The sequence below is a fragment of the Varroa jacobsoni genome, unplaced genomic scaffold (genome assembly GCF_002532875.2).
Source record: "Varroa jacobsoni isolate VJ856 unplaced genomic scaffold, vjacob_1.0 scaffold_1091, whole genome shotgun sequence".
Lineage (NCBI taxonomy): Eukaryota > Metazoa > Arthropoda > Arachnida > Mesostigmata > Varroidae > Varroa > Varroa jacobsoni.
This window is the reverse complement of record NW_019213993.1, coordinates 68,194-92,704: the sequence shown is the minus strand read 5'-3', so window position 1 is coordinate 92,704 and position 24,511 is coordinate 68,194. Positions and strand designations below refer to the sequence as shown.

Genomic DNA, 24,511 nt, shown 5'->3' with positions numbered 1-24,511 from the left:
ACGCCACTATATCGGACGCCTGAAGCTATTCGAGAAAAGTAACATGGCGTACTTGTCTATATTTTTATTACATAACATCTGTATCGAAAGAATATCGATATTACATTCATAATGTACTGAAAAACAACAACATTTCAGTTGTTGGCAGCATAATACCCATTATCACTAATCTATTCATCATATGCCTTGTGTGTCAGGCACTGCATCGCGCTATTTTGAACAGCGTACAATTATTGCGTTTTCAGGATAAAGCAGCAAAAAGAAATCAGGCTTGCAGTTAGGAACCACTGCCCTGGGCGCCATGGCACATGCTCAGGAAAGAGAGACCCAGTGTCTCTAAGCGGCATTTCAGACCTCTAATATTGACTCCGCGACTCCACAGCTACACGACACGAAAACGATATGTAATTTAAGGGACAAAAAACATATGCATGTCTTGTAAAAACTTTTCCCTTTGCGTTTTGCGGATTAGCACTATAAACTAACCCGATTGTGTCGTTGGGCCATGCAACGAATCATTGTAAATTATCATGCGTCAAATGTGACTGCGGTGACAAAAAAATTTTTTTATTTAATCAATTGATAGGTCAGTGTGCTGTAGTAATATACTCGTGATGGCGTAGTGGATAAACGCGTGGTGGCCTAGTGGTGTTGGGTAATTTTTTTTTCTAAATTGACAACCCAACTTATCAAAGCAAATAGACAGTCGCAAAGGTGTGTGCCTCTCAGTAGTTCGCTCTAACCCATACTGCAAAAGGTGCCGCGGATAACGTTGTGTGTTGATGGACGACAACTTTGATGCGAAAAAGCGAGCGACAGTGTTTCTTCACGCAGAGATTCGCTTACAGCGACTTCGAAGTAGGGTCGATGGCAAGTAGCTAGCTATCGAGGTCCGCGGACTATACAGGTAATAGGGCTTTGATTTGAGCAGTTGCTCCCGTGCCGGTGGATACTCAACGGCAGGGGGTCTGCGACTGCTGCTACAAGCACGGCATTCTCTAATACGTACGATTTCGAGTCAGCGGGAGGTTTCTTTTGGAACGCTGGAGCACCGCTATGGCGCAAGTGAGTAAGAGCAGCCCGTAGCAGCTTGGCACGTCAGTGGAGAGCTGTGGAGCCCGGATTTAGGGTTTGTCAGAGTCGATCAAGCTGCAGTTACTCTAGTCGATTCGATTCCTTATCCTACGTGCCCCGTACTTTGCACTGTCCTGTTCAGGCGTACCGCCGCCGTCGCCGCCGCCGCCGCCGCTACTCTTGCTGTCGTTAAAAAATTTCATCAATTTTGAAAATTTATCTATTTCCAAAAATCCCTTTCCGCTTTTTGATTCGTGCCTTTTCCTGCTGTTGCTTCCGTCGCCACCGCGACTCTGTCAGCACCACGAGATCACTTCTGCGCTGCAGGGTTCCCAGTGAGGTTTCATTGTCTTTCCTCAGCCTGGAAATGGAAACGACGGCATTCGCTAGGTCTTAGTGAAGAGCAACAGGAGGCGAAAGCAAGGGAAAGGAAGAGAGAGAGAGCGCAGCGGACGGAGGGAAAAGGGTATACCCTATATTTTTCGGAAATTTTCTCGAATGGTATCTCTGTTCCTTCTGCTTTCTGTGCGCCTTCCCCTTTGGCTGTTTTTGCTACCCGGGAGTCTGCCTCTGTGGTACGGTTATGCGGATAAGATTTCAGTGTGTAGCATATTCGCTGTCATTGTTATACGACAACATAGAACATTAGCGAGGGAAAAACAGAAGGAAACGGATTCTGTTCGGGTGCGTATAATAACACACGCTAAGTAAATTGGATTGCAGAGTCCAACACGGGAAAGGTTGGTGATTAAAAACTATTATGGCGGGTACACCGCATTAGTGAGTCACAGAATGCTGCTGGTGGTGTATAGTATTATAACTGTGCTGGATTTGACAGCTCCTTATAGTAACATGCCGGAAGACTGCATTGCAGCTATTGAAATACCTAATCTCATCTCCGCTTATAAGTGACCATAGATAATAGCATAGTAATGTTTTCTTTGAAACTACTTTACACTGCCCTAAATCTATAACAATAAGCTATGGTATTCGAGAATCAACAGGGAATCAGTATAGTAAATATATTGGGGTTTCGTTACGCCGTGCGGCAAACGCTTGTCCAGGTTGTCCAAACTGGCTTTGTGAGCCGAGCGATCAGTCGGTAATTCTGTTTGTATCTTTCGATGTTGACTGTCCAACGCGCGATGCAGAATCAGCTTGTCAGAAGGACGGGGCATGTTGGATCGGGATGAATGCTTGTTGTTAATGGCTACATGCTATGAGTGGCTCAGGAGAGGGGCCACTTGTTCGTCGTCGATCCTGTCATAGGGTAGTTGTGACGATTCAGCAGTGGCTTATCAACAGTTGCTTCGGCCAGCAGCTACTGATCTTCGTAGATGCTGCGACTGCTATGGTGGTTGAATTCGTTATGCAGATGAACCTTGATCCTTGTTTGTCGCAGGCGGAACAAGGGGCGGAACGCGTCTCGAGAACAAAAAGGGGAGAAAAAAGAGGAAGACACGTTTTTGGTCTCTTTTTTGCCTCTCTTCGCTAAGGTTTTGGGACGGAGGGTAACCAGGTGATTACATCGAAACTAACGCTACTAGACCAAATTCATCTTTAGGTTTACATCCTTTTTAGTCTGTCCAGTCGTCTTCTGCAACCCGTTGCTTATGTTGCGTTCCCATACGCACAAGGCCCCGTTCTCCGTGTAGCTTCAAGTTTCTGTCTGTCGCTTTCCCTTCAAAGTGATCGCGACCTTTTACCGATCTTGCTCACCGATACGGGGTCTTTAGGGCCCTACAAATGCAGCATAGTGCTAGATCTGGAGCGCTGTCCTATGATGTCATGTAAACTAATCTCTTCGGAAGACTTGTTGCGGCTATACCTGGAAGTCTTTTTGATGCCAAGTTCTGGAACGGCGTTAAGAGTAACTTCCGCATGCTTACTATTCTTTTCTGTTGCATCTCGCTGTCGTTGTGAGTACGATTTCTTATGTTTACCAGCGAAACGATGGAGAAACCAAGTAACGAACCACGTAGCGGCCGCTGTCCCCGCACAGACGGCATATATGAGAAACATCATCGTGTAACTGCCAATGGTATCACGAAAATATCCTGTGAATTAAATGAAAACATCTCGTTTAATTTATTTTAGGGATCGATAATGGGGATTTGAGTATTTAAGATTTGACATTCCTTAATCTATTATGCATTACTGAAATACGCTAACGAGATCATTTACAGAACACAAGCATTGGGACACACGGATGTTTTATTAACATATCCCCAAGTCATGTTTCACAAACCAAAAAAAAGATAAGCCTCTATGTGGAGAGTAAATGGCCCCGATTTGTTTTGTGCGCTCGACCAAGAGTGGCAAATGACACGCCCTAGACACAGAGTAACGACGCCGAATTAAACGAGCGTACAAAGAAACATGTCTTAACAATAAGCGTCCTCCGGCATCTACTCTTGCAGCCCTCACTATCACATGCCTCCACATTGCTATTACATTGTGCCTGAGAGACGTTACTTTTAAAGGAAAAGTGCCCTAATTTTGACGCTCCAAACGGTTAGCTACAAGAACTGAACCACTATAAGCTCAGAACATTAGCCTCGTTTGGGTGCTCCGAAATGTAGCGGAGCTTTTATACGCATATACAGCGCATGGTGGGAATGACGATGAAGAAAATAGTGATAGAAAGATCGTAAAACAACAATTAAAAAGTTTAAGGTAAGAGCAACAGTAGGGAAGCCAGGGGCGGCAAGAATGTGTAGGTGCTTCGATGCACCGGCATTGCTGCAAAAGCCAGTATGCTGGCCTGTAGGGTCATCACCGCCAACAGCCGGTAGCATTGACAGTGATCGGTAGCCATTGGAAAGTGGTTGTAGAAGCAGTACCCAGTGGCAGCAAGGAGTGCGGCATAAAGTGTCAAAGTCCCGTCCGAGTCCCACGATCTGTCAGAGATATCTTAGGCGAGCGGCAGCCTGGTGAAAAGGAAGCTATAAAATATTCTCACGACTAATAAAGAGAACGGTTGAAGAAATAGAGCTAGGAAGCAGGGGTAGCGATGGAATAGACCCGTAAAATGAAGGCCAGCAAACATATGAGAGAAGCTGGGGCAATGAACTGGGGCGAAACAATGCACGGGTATGCGAAAGGCAAGGCTAGAGAAAAGTAACGCAGAGAGCGTAACCACAGAAAATGGTGCGCTGTATTTGGCATGAAAGGCCAAGGAAGCAGCGACGGCAGAAATTGGTTTCTTAGATTCGGTACCAGCGGCACCCCGCCTACGTGTGGTATGCCCGTATTCCATTTCAGCGTTGGCAAGATGCCTAAATATGTCTCTAAAAGTGAAATGCTGATGAATGGCAAAAGGCGAGCAAATGTGGCTGACGTTGCCCAAGATGCAGGACAAAGGCAGGAAAAGTTATAGAAAAGGAAGAAGAAAGAAGAAACCCGAAGAAGCCGATGGAGGCGACCCGGCAACCAACCCAAAGTCAAGCCAACGCGCCTCACCCCCTAGAAGAGCAGCGGCGCTGAAATAAACAAGGAGGGAGTCATGTCAGGATCGCGTAGACAGTCAGCCGACAACTAACCCACGAGCGGCGTGGCGAAACCCAGATCGCACACCATACATACGGTCTGACAGGTGATCAGCTGTAGTAGACGAGGTGTGCCCTGCTATTGCGACTATACGACGAAAGCAATACGTTATAGTAAAACGACATGGTAATTCGGATTCGAAAAGTAAACAGCACATGACGGAGAGGTGTAAAGCAAAGGCATGCCGTTCGAAGCGCTAGTTGCTATTGCGCCGTGCTGTATTGAGTAATACTCAGCAAAACAACCTGAAAAAAAAACAGCATCTAATCTCAGGAAGGCCGTAACGAAAACGTTACGCATTCATTGCAGGTATGTACTTGGCGTGCATAATGCTTGTACAGTACGTGCTTTGAGCTACACCTCGCTAGTGTGGTAAATACTTTCGAATATATGATGATCTAAAAGATCGTATTTTGTGAATGTAAATATTCCATTCAGCAACTTACCGATAAAGTATGGTTTTGAAAAATACGTGCTTCCGACGAAGGCTCCCATGATCCCGTAAGCCATTGGTAAACGCGCCGGTCCTATGTGTTCCCCCATTAGCACACCCTGCATCACAATTGAGGTTCCCACTGCAGCACTATGTAGCATTGCCAACAGTGCAATTGAAGTGAAGGTACCCGCCAGCGACACTATAGGGAAACATACGTAGCAAATAGTTTGGAGGGTGTATGATAGGGCTATAAGAAGCTCCTTGTCAATATAGCCCCGATCGCCGAGTTGAGGCACAGTGAGTCTTGAGACCATGTCAGTGATTGAATATAGGGGTACCACAGTGGTCGCCCGGTGTAAGGGGATTCCCTGGTCGACAATGTAATCGATAACCGTAGTAAAGTAGGCATCATACGCGTACATAAATAGCGTAAAGCTTAATATAATCACATAGAACTCGCGGATCTTCATGATCGATAAACTTTCCCAGAACGAAGCATGGCTGGATTGTGTGGGTTTTGCTGCGTCGGCTTGCTCTGCCTTCTCATACCAAGCTGCTTCATTTCTATCTGGGGAGATTTCTGTACCGGTGTTAATGTTGAATATTTCGTTGTTCGGGCTTTGCTCTGCTGGTACTTGGCTCTTTGTGGCGCGTTTAACGGGTTTGAGCCAAGGTGCTTCATGGTGCATGAGACATAACGCGAAGATGTGCAGCAGTATAACACTGAGGATTGGTAACGTACCCCTAAAGCCGAACTCGCCCATTAAATACGTCAGTAGAACCGGAAAAACAAATCCAGCTGTGGTTGAGCCAGCGTAATTAATACCCATTGCAAGGCCGCGCATTTTCGAGAAATACTGTTGAAGGAACACTACGTTGATGGTGTAAACGGTGCCTAGGCCACTGCCAAATATAATACCGAATGTGACGGTAAACCACGCAATGGATGGGGCAAAATAGCACATCATGAGTCCTATCGATATTAAAAGAGAACCGGCGATAATCACTGGCTTAGGCGAAATTGCCTGAGCCAAAGGGCCAGCAAACGTACCTGCAGGTATAAAGAAACTGCTTATTTCAGTGAAAAACGTAATACCTTTCTTGTGTTTTCAACCATCAATGGTCCTTTTATATATTCGCTCATTCGTTAACATTTCGTAGAGAGATAGCATGTTATACATATAGAATTATTAGATGGGATCTGAAACAGTCCAGGTTTACCTGTGTTTAGATATCATCAGTGTTTGATGCAAATTTATGCATATACTTTTGCATAACCAAAATATATACATGTACCTATTTAGCCTGGCTTATAGTTTAACGTAACTCTGGCAGCTGTCGCAGTCTATTGAGCAATAAACAAAAAAAAACTTTACCTTTTTTAGCCGTAGGCATCTACCCATATATTTTCCGAATTTTCGTTACCCCCAACTGGGACACCGGCCTTTGCATTACAATACCGTCCAGCCCAAGATTGCGTAATTCTACTTGACCACCTATATGTTCAACATAATCTACTCTGGCGCAAATTGCGTTCAGTCAATTTATATATTATAAAGTTGTTCAATTAACCACTCATATCTATTTCAATGTATCGTAAGCTGCTGTGAAATTATTATAAGGACGTATAGGATAACGTAAATTAAGTCCCTTTCCATCTAAAAACACCTGTATCGGCTTAAACAAAAAACTGGGTCCACATAACAATACAGATCCGACTTGTTCGTTTACCTAATATAAGAACGCGCGATGACCTAGGTTGAAAGCTAGCCAAAAACGAGTTTCGTTTTGTGCTCAAAGCGTGCCGTTTGAAGCAATGCCAATATGTAAATCTCTGAGCGTTTATTGGGTCCAAATGAAAAAAAAATTGTTTATTTGCATTAGATAGTGTATTTAAATACTATGAAGAACTACCTAAAATGAGTTCCACCTATCTAAACCTAGCCAACATCGTGCAACTGAGCGGGCAAATTATAGTGGAAATGACAAAAAAAAAAAAAATCCTGTGTTTTTCACAAGCGTTTTCCAGTTGTAGCGTCACCCTGGCAAAAATTAAATCTTCACCGCCAATTCGTCTTGTTAACCATTAAATTTATAATATATATATATATATATATATATTATAAATTTATATATATGGCTAAAGAAAGAAATAGTCGTTAGCTTTCTTTCTTAACCTATTGAATCAAACAATGAGAGGCTTCGCTGATTTCGCTTAGTAAGGCAGCCTTACCCAAGTTTACTTGGCCTTTGTTCTCTGTTATTGCAACGCCGAGAGCGCCATGGAACACCCAAGTGGCAAAGGCTGCATGCAGCGAAAGTACTATCGGAAACACTTGAGCGGGACAACAGCGTCCTTACTTGTCCTTAATTCAAGGTTCAGGTCAAAGGAGGTTTCCGTTTAAGGTAATAACGTCTATTGCTAGTTCGATTCTCTTTTGAACGAAGCTCATTGCGTGTCAATGGCATGAGTACAAGCTGTGCTTTCGGTCGTCTGCTAATGCCAACCGACTTTTCGACAGAAGTACTATCGTATTGGATATTTGTGCTCGGTTGGCTCAGTATTAATCGCTATGATCTCCTGACGCTGTCATAATAATCCGTCCAGATCCATTTGGGATGGTACCGAAACGGGTCAAATAGGATCGAATATTTAAATTTAGCTAATCAGACATAATTTTAATGTTTTGTTTACAGGCTTCGTCGTTCGTATCAACATTGTTATTATTAAACGGTCCAGCTTATACATTATATTCTACAAAATTCGTACGTCAGAGAAATCGCTTTACGCTTCCATGTATAAGGCGACTGTGTTTAAATGCAGTGAGTTGACAGACAGCTTGCAGAGAAGACTCTTACAATCCCCTAGCTATGTCAAGACATTCTGACTGAGTGCTTAGAGTTAATTGGGGAGTTTAGGTATCGTACATGATGATTTTTTTTTTATCACATTGAGTAAAATATTTTCAATCGTTGTATTATCTTCTAAATTATTGATTAGTTCGAAAACAGACAGGATAAATAGGACTATTTCGTGGAAGGCCATACCGAGCCCAAGAATAAAGCGGACAAAGAGGTGTGAGGCGATTCACAATAGAATCGCAGTTTTAGCCTTCGAAAACGGTCAACCTTAGGAATAAAAAAGAAGTTTGAGATTTTTCTTTGTTTCTGACACATTTTGAATTCCTTAGGATTTGTTGCATCAGTGCGGTCGTCACTATCCTTAAATACATTCACTACGCGTGCGTTCCGCGCAAATTTGGACAAATAACTAAAGAAAATGAACAATATTCTTCAAATATCAAGAATTGGAAGAATATTTATTTGCCTACACAGTTCGTCGGCCTTATCAGGCACTCTCAACGAACTCTCACTGGTGATATAAATCATGGTCAGGAATGAAGATGAAGCACACTTTGATGACCCAATATGGGAAAAACTCTCAAATGCAGCCCAGACAAAAATTCTGCGGTGAATACCTCAAAAAGTTGTGTTGTCAAATATTTACCAAATAACTTTGAACATCAAACTACAATAGAAAGTACGAGACTATTTTTACAGAGATAACATTATTAGTAAAAAGCGCACTTTTAGATATTCTTAAATTTACATATTGTACATCCCCACCGTCTATAGGTTGTGTTCGAAGCAGTGAAGAGTGCTCGGAAGCCATTGTACCCGCTATTCAACACGTAAACGATTTGTTCCCTACCAAGTAATCCTTATCGCCTTCGAGAGAGACTCGCTAAGAAGGCACCACAGTTTTTAACCAATTTTAATGAAACTAACAGTAGAGAAATTACATTCTCCATCTATAGGTTAAATTATTAGAATAACTATATGCTGAACCTTGAGTTAAAAAATGCGGCACAAACTTGTATGTTGGCTTGTAAAAAAGATGTTGACAAACGATAGTGCATTTATATTGAAACCATATGTAAAAATAATAGTGTTTAGCACGATATTAGTATGCGTGTATATATGAAACTTTACGTAAACGATCCACTTCGTTAGGCAGCCACTCGTACATCGTGTGGGTTATATAAGTTCGGTGCATCAGTGTGACATGCTGTTAAATCTTTGGTGAAATCAAATCGCACACCATACACTTGAAACCTTTGTTTTTATTATTTTTTGCACGACTATTTCAACTGAGCCAAAGATCTTACGTATCTATTGAACATGATTATATAGCCACCACTTGATTTCTCTACCTAAGTTACTCGGATAACTTTCAAGTATTTTTTTCTATGCTCACTCATGCTATACTCACTGATTAGGCTGAGCATCGCCCCCATAACCGAAAGTGGCCAAGAAGCCTCCTCGCGAGTCGCCCTAAAGTGGTTCATGATGCCCACATACATCACACCGGCTGAACGGACACCACCTAACAAACGAAACTCTCGGATATTACGTTTAAACTTGAGGTCTGACATGAAATTTTCGTTCAGGTATGTGTTATATTTATAGCACTCTCGGCTTGTGGTTTTTATAATTAGATTGCCATGATCTCATTGGCGGAACGATAGGTAATCAAAAACAAAGATGCGAGTCCTTGGAAGCTTACTAGGACATTTAATACGATATTGTAATTGCTGTCAATTTATGAGATGTAAACTTTTTTCCTTAAAGTTTTCCTTCTCGTAAAAGAGTGGACGGATTGACGGTCCGCGGTATTTAAAGTAACATTTTGAATATCTTTGAACGTGCTATCATCCTCATCGCTACGTTTATGTCTTAGTAGTCCTCAGCAACATATAATACTACGCACTGATTGTCTCGTCCTATATACCTGTATAAAAACATTTATTATTAAACATTTTTTATAAACAACATAAGGTATTAAATCGACATAGTCATTTTTGAGGCGGAATTAGTAAGACGGTCATTTATAATTTTACACGATCTGCTCAAAAGCCGTTCATGGGAGCATCACACGATAAATATATGCGTAAGTGGGCCTTTGAACAAACATGAATTTCGACCCATATAGCATGTAGGCTAGATATGGCTAAGGAGATTTAGGACAAACTACGTATCAATTTAAACTGTACTAAAACCTAATCGATAAACAAAGCAGGCCGTAGTTTCATAACACAGCGGGTTCAAGTCAATTTCTGCTACAATGTAAAAAGGGGACGAGAGCTAAAGTAGGTTTATAGTTAGAGAAGATATAAACCTGCAATTAATAAGAGATTGGGCGGAGACTTCTCCATTGAAGCAGGTTTTATTTTGGTTGTAAACCAACAGCCCGTATCGAGACACCGACTTCAAAATCAATACGTTTTACAAATATCAGTCATCGTCTGCTATTCTAATATACAAAATAAAAACAAAAATAAATTTAGCCGGTTTCTATGGAACAATAGCAAATGGTTTTGGTTTACCTGCTGTAAGAGTCATCACAAGCATACACCTAAAAGCCACCCGTATGCCTTGCCAGCTGTCCAGGCCAGTACTTGGTAAGCTGAACAAACCAGGTGTCATGTTTTCAGACTACAAACACTCTGATCATATAAAATCGAACAATACGCTCGTCGTCGTTCACACCTGGTTTTCACTTGCAGTGGCGATAATGGTAAACAGCTTTATACGAGCGATCGAGGACGCCTAGAAAAACGGTAGACTTCACATGTGTACGTTGCTGTTTGACCCTATCACGTTCAGTTAAGAGCGATACGTTTAGATGTATACACTGTGCATATTTGCGAACAAGGCGTAAGTTGTTAGCATTAGGCTGTTTGCCCCTTTGAAGATATTCGATGGCTAAAAGGAAAATGATCGCAGGAGATAAGTGCCGACACACAAATTACAGTCTAGCAATTACGGGACTTCATTTGTTAGTATTTCATGTTCATTGTATTTTACTTTTATACGAAAGGAACGTAGAACGCTCGCAGGAACATGTGAGATTCAAATAAGTAGCTGCTATAGTCAGTATAGTGGACACTTTTTTTGAAGCGTCATCAACAGAGAAAAACGGCCGCTCTAAAATATGCCCCAATGATTCACCGCCTAGCAAACGCGCTTAACACTCGCGCATTGGCAAGTATGATTAGACACGAAAGGCGGCGACAGTCGGCGAACGCTGTCCATGTAAGAAGACCTTTTCAGCCGAAACCAATGGCGTGGAAGGTTGATCTTGCTAAGATATCCTAGCGGAATATTAGCTATACGCTAGCAAGTTTACGACGTTTTTCGACGTGTCGCTACTGCCGATTAAGTGGCCAGGCTAACGATAGCTTCGCTTAAAGAGAGCGTAACGATTACGATTGTTAAGGGCCAGTGACGCTATTGCCAAGCACTACAGGCAAAAGCTTGGATTGACTTTCTTCAAAATATTGAAGTTAAGTAACGTAAGCCACATTGTAATACATCTTTCCCTCTATACGAAAATCATAGGCAGGCGAATACGTAATGAGGTAACTTGTTTCGCATCGAAAAGCCGTTGTGAAGATGACCGTTTTTATCGCATCAACATATACACATGGGAAGCAACGAAAGCCTGATAAGGATACAAAAAAACCGGATGAGTAATCGTTAGTAGATACATGGAAAGGCTGCAGCCATGTGAAAGATTTCGAAATGTTTGACGCCCTGAAAAACAAAGCTGTTTAAAATTGTTTCGATATTACGTTGTATAATATCGTACAATTTCACTCGGTTTACTACAGGATGGTTTGATCAGCTTTTATTTTAGACGTATTTGTGCTGTCGTTACCGGTTTCTTCGATTAGGCTTATATGATCATACGCAGAGGACTCGTTATATTGCACAGGCCTTTTATACGTGCCCAGCAACGCGATGATCAAGCTTTCTGCGCGACTCTACGCAAACCCATACAGCTTTTATTGACAACGCGTGGACGAATAATTCAGCAAACGTGCTTCTTCTATAAAGCTGTAAATCACTATGTATCGCTTTTTTTCGAGAGGTCTACTCTATGTAATCCTCCAAACCTCTAATCACGCATTTTACGCATTGGTCTAACAAATATTCGCACATTAGCACCAATCGTGATATATTGCAGGCGGTGGCAACCTCTGAATAAAAAAAAACACTAGAACGCGCTTCTGCGTAAGCGATCTATTCGTTTTAGTAAGCAGTCGAATAAAGCGAAGTGCTGAGTTAGTCCAGGAATATAAAAGGGCGCCGCCGAGTTATAGGGAAGTCTGCATGAGATCATAAGGGTACCAGTGAAATGGGCCTTCCCTAGGGAGCTACAAAAACCGATAACTCTCCTATTTCCTAGGTCAGTCGACAAGATAAGGGGTTGACATTGCAGGTAAAGTTCTCTTTGCTGCTTGTTCCCTATGTCTTTCAGCTGTGATGCGCAGAACCAGACAAACAGGTCCGCCGCGAGCGGGAAACTTGCCCTTACCTTTGATTCGTATGGCTATACGGGACGTCGAACTGCACGTCGATCCGGTCGGTTTTTCTTTGCAGAGTTTAGCCGAGATCGCGGCAGTTCTTGAAGTCTACTTGTAAATCATAATGAAATCGAATGAAACAAGATTCATATTGTAACGTATCCGTATTTGTAGCATAGACTAAGCGGGCAACCGACCTACTGAAGCGTACTTATTACGCTCTAAACTGCGGTAGCTATCATTCGTTTGTCTGCGAGAACAACGCAATGTTTTTACTTGTACCTGTTTGTCCTCAAGGTGTTTTCTTTCGATTTTTCCATTTGTTAGATCCCGTAACACGCCTGCATTTCAACATACTAGACTCTAAAAAAAGTTTCTTTGAAAACTTAATTGCTGGATATATCTATATTGGATAGCGACAGTACGGATGAAACATCGAGAAGGAGGATTTGGTACTTGGCACCAATGTGACGAACGCAGACAGGACGGCTCCAATGAACATCTACCGATAGGCCCAGCTTCTCAATATAGAAAATAAGTCGGTGTCAGAAGAGCTAGGGATCGGTGACAGTCATCCGACCGTAAGGCCGTACGTGTCGGTTTGTCATTTCTAAGTCACCATTTCTGGTATGCATTTGGTGCATTTTACAGAACAGTTTCGGGCATTCTTTGACGGTACTGGTCAGAGCGTAGGTATGGACTTGCCAATTCTCTATTGAGTTGCACGTTTCTGTACTATGCAAAGCGTTTAGCGGTCGCTTAAGCTTCAGGCAACATTTGTCGTACTTGTAGACGTAAGTTCCTCTAAGGCCAATTAGCCGCTTGTCGGCTTTTGTAGGTGGGGCATCCCAGAGCCTCAACATATTTGCCATTACGTATCATAGTTCAAAATCTACGTAATAGATATTGTTCACTAACAACATTTCTCTTATCATATTACCAATCTATTACAAACACTGTTTAAAATACTAACAGGGACCAAGTTTTTTCCCTCTTTCAGCCAGCTTCGGACGCCGAGACACACCATATTTACGGAGCAGTGCATCACAATAATTGTTCGTAACGCAATCAATAGTGTATCTAATTATTCATTTGGACACGATAAATATACGCGGTCGACAGGTATCGATTAGCGTCATTAACTTTTCCTTATAACATAACGGGAACTACTTTCGATCCGTCACCATTAGATTAAATGACCCGAGGGACGGCATATGTGTATGTTTAGTTTGTAGATCTTGTACGCACCGCCGAAATGTTGGCCTTGAAGTATGTTTGTACGTCAATAATTAACAGTATCTGTTATTTTTTGTAGAACTTGTTGTGCTCGTGCCTTCAGATTGAAGCAATTTAAATTAAATCAGACTTCAACGTATAAATATAGAAAAAAAAGTTACGGGCCTGGAGCGCTTCAACTACTACACTGAGAGTCATGACTCAAGGTTTTTCTGCCGGCTTTATTTATTTCCATTAGGCATGTCTTCATACATGTGGGTATTGTAAAATAGCTGCTACAGGCAAATCCGGCGGACTTTGGAATCGAGTAAACCTTAAACTGGTTGGGCTAGAGTGATGATTTTTAGATGGGTTAGGAGTAGTCTCGTTCACACTTGTCGCAGTGCTGCGGCAGTTCCTCGATAGCCGCGTGCCCAGTGTTATGTTCCCATATGCATTACCTCTCTCCGTGGTTTCTCCAAGTAAATCGATAGTGGGATATGCTTGTCTACCACTTCAATCACACAGACACCGACCAAAAGCATAAGTGGGTCATTTGTTTGCTTAAGCCAGAAAGTAACTGAGGCATGCAGATAAGGTCTAGCGTTCTCATCAAATAGCCAGACCGCACATTTGAGACTTGTATGCCAACGATCCATGAGCTCCTTGAGCTGAATTTACTGTTTCACTTATATGAAGCATCACATAGCAGCCGATCCATTCCTGTAAGTGCTACCATAACGAACCTGCTTTATATTACCACCGCCATTCCCTCGCTCAGTCCCCCTACGGCCAGCAGTAGCGACTGAACCATGGTTCTAAGCGGTTCCTTTTATATTTTCAGCTGGTTTCGAGTCAGTTTATGTGGTAAATATTTTTACTTAGTCTTCACATTTTCAAAGTGACAATTCTGTAACACGTGTGTAACATATGAGACGTGAGCTTTGGCCGACAGAGCCCTTGGACCCCATTTTCGTGAATAGATACTGTAAGATCATAGGGAGAACACAAGGCTTCAATATATATATCCACGATGCAATGGTTTCGAACCCTACTTCTAGACAGTAAAGTCCGACTAGTTTCATGTAGGTTATGTTTATATTGTAGCAAATGTTTTTCATGCTATTCTTGCTCGTTCCGCTAGTGAAAACATTAACGCGCGACCTTTTTGCCGGGTTCTTTTAGCTGCTTTAAAAAATTATTCGAGGCAGTTACACTGGTTAGCATTGTGTAGTTTTTATCAAAACCGTTTTTGGCATCAGCTCGACAATTGTATAGAAGTTCAAATAAATATACATGCAGTATTAACACAAAAACTTATTCATTCGTGTAGACGACAAAGTGAATCCTGCATGTTTATTTGTCGTGCGACGTACTCGTGAATCGATAACATCATATATTTTCGAAGTGATTACTGGCCAACATAGCTCGTCTTTCAAGCTCTGTTGGAAATTGATCTTACTATTGGTATAGTAACACGAGTGCGGGCAAGAAATAATGCGATAATTAGTCAAAGGGTAATAAGCTTCCATTAAACGAACGCAGACACGTTTGGCAGAGGTACGGCAATTGTTATTCACGAAGATACACGCCGTCACACCCGCCGACACACGGACGCAAACCATATTATGAAAAGGCATATGAACACGTCTAGTAACGGGCCTGTAGACGTTCCACGAGCAGTTGCTTTCCGGGTCCTGGTGTTAACGTATCATCATACTGCGTACTGTGCATTCATTAGTACAATTGTCTGTCTCGTTTGTTTATCTTCCCACACGTTAACGACCTACAAAATAATGGCCGTTTATCGGATATGGGCCATTAGTTTGCCTGAAACACCTCGCGATATCTGCAGTTCACGCGAAACTGCTGCTCTAGCCCTTTGAAGATAGCACTGTTAAACTGTTACACGGGACACCACGGCCGTCGAACAAACAGCCTACATGGGGTCTATAATTCGATGTAGGGATTAGATCTATGGGCCTGCCACCTGCAGCAGGCCTTAATTTTATTATTGCCTGAAATGTTTTCACAATAGTGCCGCTGTGCTTCGAGTCGTTCCTATGTTGATTTGATGACTTCAGGCAAATGCTAATTCGTAACGGGAAGGGCCTATTTTAGTTCTGATGGAAACGACAAAATCTGGAAGAAACATAATATCGTTTAGCACTGGGTAGTGCGTATGGTGAAGGTACGAAATGAATAGAATAGAGGCGTTCAAATCGTGTTTGTAACAATGCGAAGGGAAGTACGAGCTGAATGTACAACAACGTAACCATACTAAATGTCCGGAGTAAACTGGTAGTAAAAACAATGGATTAATCACAAATTTCATCGTATGCAAACAACAACCGCTCTGTGTTGAATGCTCAACTAGTCGGTCGGCTGTCCACGTCAAGTAGGCTCCACTACGATGGAAAGGCCTCGCAAGCAAATAAGGCTTGGTTATTTTTGTGTACGCTATCGTTTCTTGAATAAAATCGACCAGCTATGGGTTATGGCCCACAAGTCACATTATATATATATACAAGTCACACACACATAAAACAACAGTGTGTAATTCGGCAACGAAAAATAGCAAGCATAAAAAACGTTGAGATCACTTGCTGAATGCGCTTGTGCCTATAGCTAGGGAGTTTTCTGGACAAGCTTCAATCTCACAAACATAAATTTTAGGTTTACATTTTTAGCCATCACTATGCCGCAGTTTTCTACAATTAAGTACTGTATGATAGACTTTCATAAAATGCCATATCGGAACATTGTCACAGAACAGATGCCGGAGGCGTTCGGTAAAAATTGTGCCTGCAGAGAATCTGTTGACATACATTTTACTATGCCAGTCTCCCCGGAGCGCTTACTAGCTATAATTAATGGAGAACGTGATAAAGCGTAATTAGTAATATATAAAATAACCATATGCCATATTGGGCACGGGGCTTCGGGGATGGCGTCACAGACGATCCTATCTCCTTACCTGACCAAGCGCTTAGCGGCGTATCATTTGATTTATTATTATTATTAATAATGATCATAATTGTAACTTTTATGATCTATTGTCGTTCAAGTATCTGCACAAGCGTCGCGTGACAGCGGTGCGTTACGGGGGACTTTTGATCAAGGCTTCAACCGAACCAAGCACAGAAAAACTTTGCCGCTAGATGTACTCTTTACTTTAGTTCTAAACTGTTTTGGTGTTGCTTACCATCAACATTGCACTGATCAACATGTAGAGCAACATTCCGATTTTCTGCAATAAACCGAACGCTTTTAATCTTACACTGTACTATCGGGCAGGATACGCATTTTTAATCCAGACGCTAGGCTTACACGTAATCCGCCCACTTGTTAATACTACTTTGTTTATCTGATAGATGCAGACGTCATTTGGGCTTGTCGAATCCGACGCGTTTGACCAACTTATTCTCAAGCAAAGTTAGATTTTTATCTGTCAGATACGATGATTAGTTAAAAAAGCGGCATGCAAGATAAATTGATATTCGATTATAAAACAAAGTCTCTCCACACGTACACGTTTGTAAGTTTTTTAAGTTAGCCTATACAAGGCTATGAACGAGACGCGGTCGTTTTCTGAACACGATTGGTTCTGGCATTTTATGACTGTCAACTGCATAATGTTATACTACGTGTATGTAAAGGCTTGATCCTCGTGAGATTTGCTTTACGGTAATCCTTGGCGCAATATGTAGGTTATATATATAGCGTATATTTAATATATAGTTGCGTCTTACCGTTTTCATCAAATGGCAATTTTTAGAACATATATCTCCCTGTAGCGTCTCAGCCATTCAGAACATCCATTCCAGTATAACATACAGGAGGAGTTTTTTTTCCGCTAATAACGTTTTTAGCTGCCCTGCTCTAATAGTTCGGTCACCAGGCAAAGGATAATAAATGAATGACATTTACTTTGTCTGGACAGGAGTAAAGTGCGAGGATCTAGCGGCTCTATTAGTTCGGTTTACAACTGAGCCGTAAGGCTCACGTTTCATTTCTATTTGTTTGAGTCAAGTTTGGTGATTTCATTTATATAGTAGTGTTGAACACAGGTACTTTATCATGCTGCTGCATAAAGTGTTCGTGGATCTCGTCAAATAATTCATTGATCTTGAAAAGCCATATTAGCTATTAGTACGTTTAACCATTCTGCAAGATCGCGGACTTAGACTACAAACGTTAGTGCCACAACAAATTGCGCTCTTATTTACACTGCAATTGTTTCTAAATTATTTTTCTACTTTCAATCCTGTCCTTACAATTGCTAAAGACCCAAACCAGTCAAATTTGGCTCACTAGAACAAAATGAAATATCTATTGTGAAACTATGGGTAGAGGTACGAGTGGAACTACTGTTTGTGTTTGCTTGGAATCATGGCGTTTACCTCACTAGTGACTGAAGCCTGGAAGAGTCCACATTGAGATGTTAATTCTCGCCGACCAACCAGAAGAACCCAACAGCGCAGATGGATGGATAGATAGATCCCTTTGGTACGGAACAGTAAAACGGTACCGCTATTCCAGCAACATTGTTTCGGTCACCGACTAAGCTAGACAGGTACGATGCTTGCCAGAAATCGATGACCAGGTGCCCACTCTGTTAACAGACAGGGTCGCTACGGCTGAGTGAAGCGTCCCAAAAAAGCTGGAAAGCGAAATCGTGCGCTTTACAATCGTGTTTACGACTGATAAGTTAGTGAAAGTGTGTAATGAGTCCGTGAGCTTGCAGGCAAAATCTGTTAAGGCTCTCAGAGCATCCAAAAAGCTGTTCCACTAGAATTTGTTAATTTACTAAATCTGATTAAGGACATAAATTCTGTTCGGTTATTTATGCAATTTTATTTAAAAAATCACAATGGGGCATATTGCATACAGTGTCGTTAGAGATTATAAACAATACATGGCAAGAATATGGGCCTGACGAGTTGAACAGTCACTACAACAAAGCACAGGTTCATTTGTGCCGCAATTACAATTTACTAATTTTTATAAAATTTTACATTTTTTAAAAATTAAAACTTTTTTTATAAATTTTATAAAAAGTACAAGATTTAGAGGAAATTGACTGTTCATCTTTAGGACATTGCTTAGTAGTTGTCAAGGGCCAAATTTGTAAAATGTTGTTCTTAAAACACTCCATCAACACCGTTTGTTAATAGGTTTTTCAACCTATTAGAACTGCTGTTCAGTCCCTGGTGAACAGCAACTTCTTTCTAACCCGTGTGAGCTTTTCCAGTAATTGTTCAATGATATCAAAGGCAAATACGCTTGATTTAGTCTTTCATCTGCGTTCTTCGATAATCAGTGGCCGACGCTCGGCCTGACCTTCTCGAGCAGTATCTACGACTGTTAGTAGTACCATAACTATTAAATTAAATGATAACGATGCAACACAGTTTCGTAGAAATAATAACACATCAACTCGAAATCCGTTTATTAATACGTTTGCGGAAAACTTGATTCAGATCTTAAAAAATCATTATTACAAGTTTGATGATTCATTGCTAGAATAGTGCATTGCAACAGCCTCGGACGACTCTAATCGTTACGATAAATATCATTAGTTCCGTTGGCTTGCATGACGGAGGGGCAAGAGGTTCATTCAGATCCTGTAGTCGTCTTTCGTACCGCTCTAACCTTCCAGTTTTAGGCTAAAAACATCATTGCTTTTAGCTCAGTATGAGACCGAGTCAAACCAAAAGTTGGGAAGGGACACCTTAAATCGACATAGCCAGAAAACGTCTGGTTGAAAATAATGAGATAACTTAGATTATTAAATAACGATCTCACGGCTTTTCACTTCACTGCTTTCTATTTCAGTCCACTGAGCAATACTTCCGACTACGACACGGCCACTGACCTAGTCGCCAATATCACCCCCGAAGGGCCTTAAAGCGTACCAACTCTCCCAGCATATGGTCCGGTGGTTTAGCTAACCCAGATCGTTGCGGTTCTGCTAACTGGAATCTTTAACAATTATGATTGTACACTATTATAAGTTATCAGTATTTTGCGTTGAATAGGCCTTTTCTATAATGGACTGACACCGTCTAATACCATAAACAGCTCTAATACCATTGGTATTTACGGGTATTTTACATGTTACGCAAGATCTATTCGCAGGTGTTTTATTTGGGTTTGGCTTTGAAGTGACTTTGAACTTGGTTGGTTGTTAGCTAATAATACGGCGACAACATTTATCAAACTTAAATGATTTAACTCCTGACATTTCTTTGAAGAGTAGAGCTGCAGAACTCAGTTTTTGATTGATTGTACTTGCAGCTCTAAGACGTGAAGGAAGGACCTCTAAGTGAAGGAATCTCAGAATTTATAGCGCTTGGCAACTGAGTTTACAGCAGACGGCTTTTCATCGTACTTCGCCAGCGTATACATTGCCAGTGTGTTACGTACTGTTTCATAGGACCTTTTGTAATTAATATAGACATGGAAAAGGGATACTGGCATGGCCTTACCGCACACTGTCTATTCTCGCTGTGCATTGCTGGCGATAGAATGCCGTTCGCTATTATATTATAGATAGCGGCGTCTACGTTTATAGATAACACTCACTTTAGCGGTCTTCGAAGCCCTGAATATCGTGTGACATGGGCGCTCAACGCACGTGACAAATGTATATCGTACGTCACGTGTGCGGGGCGGTCACGTTTGAGAGTTGTCAGTAAGGAAACCGTATTCCATAAAACTACCCGCGCAGGCCCTGTGTTTCATAGGCCATTGGCTGGCCTTCGCGTATAGTCTCTAATCGCAGATGAGTAGGTGAGATGCGTAGACGGTCACTTACACTAAACTGTTGGTTCAGGGTAAGTGACCGTCAATTGTTGCTTTATTATAAACAACACCGAGATGTTATGCTGTTCACCAAACAATTCTAATAAGGCTAACACAGCAACAATGAATGATTCTTAGGAGCTATACAATTGTATCAGGCAAACTGCTTAAAGAAAATGATAGAGAAAGACATAGACAATACACAAGAAGGCGTACTTACGTAACGAACGTTGTTGTTCCATCTTTTTTTTTTATTCAATAATCTTTTCCTTTTATCTTCTATAGTCTTCAATAATATTAAAGCTAGAGCTATTTAAAATAAAGTATAGCCGCATCACAATTGTTCGAGACGACGAAAAAATTTTGCAACAAGACAGGGTAACTCACAACCTCAGTCATGTTAGGTGCACCGCTGTGCTGAGAGCTTACTGCAAAGTGATGCAGAGAAAAGTACCTACGGGGAGAGCCAGGAGGTCGTACAATGCTCTCAATAATTTCGAGATGAACAGCTGTCCGGACACAGCTGCCGTTTACAAAACAGCTTCGGTAGCCACAAAGGAGCCAGCCGCGACTGCCTAAGCCTAATAGCCTGGCTTCATGAGACCTTTCACTGTCAGCCGTTTCTTTCTGTGTGACCTCCTTTCGTATGTGTAACCGTGCAGGATAGTCTATCGGCGACCTACGCCAGTGGAGACTCAGGGAGCAAGTTACCAGGCAGGTGGTGCAGAGAAACAGGTGACAATGGGGTGCAACGGCGGAATGGCAGCTGCACCCTGCAGGCCATGCCAGCTTGGCTGCGGTGTTTCGCGGACCGTTGCATGCAACCATTGATTCGGCTATCTACGGCATGTAACGATAATGAGGCAGTGATACAAAGAGCTACTTTTTAGTTCCCTATGCGTTTACACTATACCATCATAGTCGTCAGTTAGCTAGAAGGATCGGCGTTCTGAAGCAATTCCCACAACCTACTTAGCAACATCTCACCTTTTTTGTCCACGTCTGTTTCGTCACATTTGGGCCAGCCGCCAAAAGTTCTTTTGATTGGTTATTTTCATAGCAAATATGGGAACTGTGCTTTCTTAGCCGCTACACCTTTCGCGTCTATCGTTTACTATTCTTAGGGTAGTCGCAATAATATTACTCGAAAGATTACTGCTTCTCTCCTCTTCGTCGGGCATGTCAGGAGTTTAGTCGAGTAACCCGCGTTATCTGGACTATTGGGTGAATTCGGCTTAGGTGATCCGTAGACAACTAGTGAACAAAGTAATGGTCGGCTTCGACGGCCGCTACACTGATAAATGTCTCATGCCTTTCACACGATTTGTACAAAGTAGGAGGAACGGGTCCAAGGGGAAGAGCTTGTATACAGGCTGCATTAGACAGTATATAACTGGACAATTGCTCGCGTTACTGCTAGGTCGTCATCGGCACCGTGGGCTGTCGCCGATGTTGCCATCGATTGCAGTGCTATATGGAGCACCTGTCGCCACTGGCTCCTCTAACCACTGCGGTCCCATTCCACATCCCCACGACCCTTTCCAAAACCCCCCGACTTTTTCGGCGTCCATTTCATCCCTTACCTTGAATAGCCTGCTGGCCCTGGCACTTATTTCATCGAAGTAGGACGACCGTGTCAGCTGCTTACACATAAACATTGCTACGCAATCTACCGGAAGGATTCGAGAGCAGACAGATGTCTGCTGCCGCTTGCCACTTCCGTCGAACAGCCGCATTGTATTCCTATTCTCATTGCCACTATGCTTAGTTCTTTTTCTAGACTTTTATTAACCTCTAACTTCCATGGCTATGTTTCTCTGTCTGTACCTTTCCAGTCATTGCATTGTACATCGTTCACTCTCGGCCGCTGCCTAGTTCACTGTTCTGTATCTGCTCAGGCCCGTTTGCCGCCCGAAACGAAATCCACAAACCTCAAATGCCACTACGATCCCGTCCGACGTCGAAGTGAAGTGATTGACTATAAAATGGCCGTCTAGTCAATCGTTTATTATCAATTGCCGAGACCCGTCCGTTAAAAAAGAGAGGACATAAATATAAAGGAAATAAAGAAAAGGCAGAAGGTGGGGGAGCTTGGTAGAAATAACCAGTATAAAAGGTTGAGTAAGTCGTGCTAAGGGCATTTTTCTTCCTACCACTTGCTATGGTTCGGAGGGCGCGGCTCAGCCCTACTGGTATATGAGGTTGCGTGTACAACGCAGTCGACGGGTGGTAGTTCTATTTGTTTTTGCCCCAGAAATCCCACCCGCACCCCTTTTGAATTCTCCAGACTACTTCACACCTCACGGTTTCGCGTCTTTAAACGAGCGGTCGAATACTTCCGTTGGAGCAGGTCGTTAGTTGAAATGCTATTTGAGTTGACTCCACTTGCCTATCTTCCTCCGAGCGGTGGCCGACGAAACATTAGTCAGTGCATTAAATCGGTCTAGATGGGCGAAACAAGCACACATCAGGCAGTAGGAAGGTGTCGAGTCGCCGTATATTGAGCGAAACGTCCAGTAAAGTAACTGTCAGACATTATGGTCTGCTATCGCCATCAAACCAAAATTAATTTCGGTGCTGTTGGTGTCCACTCAACCTCTTTTCTAACCTATAAGTGGTGGCCTTCTATTGTCCTACCACTCCGGCCGTTCTTGGACACTCCAAAAGGCACATCGTCCTACACTTTGGAACACCCGTGCTCGTCGGCCCGTTTGATGACCACTTGCCATTTTTATCTGTTTTGGTCACCTGGTCCTATCAAACTTGGACAGCCTCGACTACTCACGATACTCCAGACCTTCAAATGCTGCGGCGTTTGTCCCTGACCATTGAGCGCTATTCACTGAACACTTGTAGCGGCAATGAGAACAACAGATATAGCGTCCTTGCTGTGATAGTGTGAGTGTTAGCGTCGGAGGTTGCCGCGGCGGATGGAATTTACATGAGGGATAACAAACCAAGAACAAGCAAAACGATAATGCAGAACGTCCACCACGAGGCATAACTGCCAATCAACAACAACCTCTAAATGCTTTTTTCCTTGACCTATTGCCCCACAATAGCACAGGAGAAGTTCGCTTGACAAATTGATTAAAAAACATCGGTGATACATTGATCCAAAAAAACGTCAGAGACGGGGGGGGGGGGGGGGGTACAATCTGAAAAGGGTACCAACAGTAATAATAACAGCGGACGAACACTACATTTTTTAGTTTAACGGAACAATATGTGTGCATTATTTTCGACCTGTCTAAAAGTAAAGTCTAAGCATTCTCAAAAGATAAAAGCGATGACTGTATTTACAGGGCATCCCGAAAAATGTTTGAATGAGTATAATTTGAGTTTTCAATCAGTTTTTAAATTATGAAAAACTTTTCATGAAATATGTAAATTTCTTACCATAGATAATGAAAATTACGAGTGCCAGTGGATGCACTGCGAGTAACGGTGCGCTATTAATTCGCAAATTTCCACAAACGTTTAATTTGTTGATGTACTCTTGTTTATCAGTGGCTGTTAAATATTCTAGTGGCGTCGGTTTTTTGCGGTAGACTTCATCTCTAATTATGCCTTTAAAAAAACCGGCCTCAGGTCTGGGGAACGGACTGCGCGTTTTGTCTGAGCAACCCATTTCCTTGATAGGTTCTCATGAAGTTTTCCTTTTATACCACAATGATTGTGTGGAATTTTTTTTTCCTGTTGCAAATAAGATTCACCATTTTCACAACAGCACTCTTAAGTACATGATAAAGTAGATTCTAGTAGGAAATTCAAACAATTTATATCGCTCGCGATAACCTCGAACAGAAACGGTCGAATTAATATTTTGTTGGAAATGCCGCATTCCACTAGCTCTTGTAAATGTACATTGTGCTTCTGGGAAAATGTAGATTAACATTTGGGTAAGATGAAAGGGAGACAGACGAACGTGCAGAGTTTTCATATATTCTCAATTGTAAAGAAAACTTGGTTATGAAATTTCTCGACATTGCCACGATTTGCTAGGTACAGTCGATACTACTCATAGTGCCCCGAATGGGGTGGCACTTAATAATATTGA

At 42.1% G+C, this 24,511-nt stretch overlaps 1 protein-coding gene and 1 long non-coding RNA gene across 5 annotated transcripts; one reads left to right on the top strand and one right to left on the bottom strand.

The window, feature by feature from the left end:
- Window positions 1-1,029: 1,029 nt before the first annotated feature.
- LOC111266495 (monocarboxylate transporter 12) lies at window positions 1,030-18,458 on the bottom strand. Of its 4 annotated transcripts, XM_022844026.2 has the most exons (5): window positions 10,447-11,155; window positions 9,333-9,446; window positions 5,070-6,110; window positions 2,964-3,131; window positions 1,030-1,435 (listed from the first exon to the last, which is right to left on the bottom strand). In XM_022844026.2, the coding sequence occupies exons 1-5, from the start codon at window positions 10,544-10,546 to the stop codon at window positions 1,431-1,433; spliced, it is 1,428 nt and encodes a 475-aa protein (XP_022699761.1). In that variant the 5' UTR covers window positions 10,547-11,155; the 3' UTR covers window positions 1,030-1,430. The 4 variants fall into 4 exon arrangements, with proteins under 4 accessions (XP_022699761.1, XP_022699760.1, XP_022699759.1 ...); XM_022844025.2 differs by lacking the exon at window positions 10,447-11,155 and adding an exon at window positions 18,048-18,458 and having other exon boundaries at window positions 1,030-3,131; XM_022844024.2 differs by having other exon boundaries at window positions 1,030-3,131; window positions 10,610-11,165.
- On the top strand, window positions 9,414-23,773 carry LOC147752674 (uncharacterized). The gene is made up of 3 exons (XR_015313481.1): window positions 9,414-9,510; window positions 19,483-19,580; window positions 22,287-23,773. It is a non-coding gene; the product is annotated as an uncharacterized LOC147752674 (long non-coding RNA).
- Window positions 23,774-24,511: the final 738 nt, after the last annotated feature.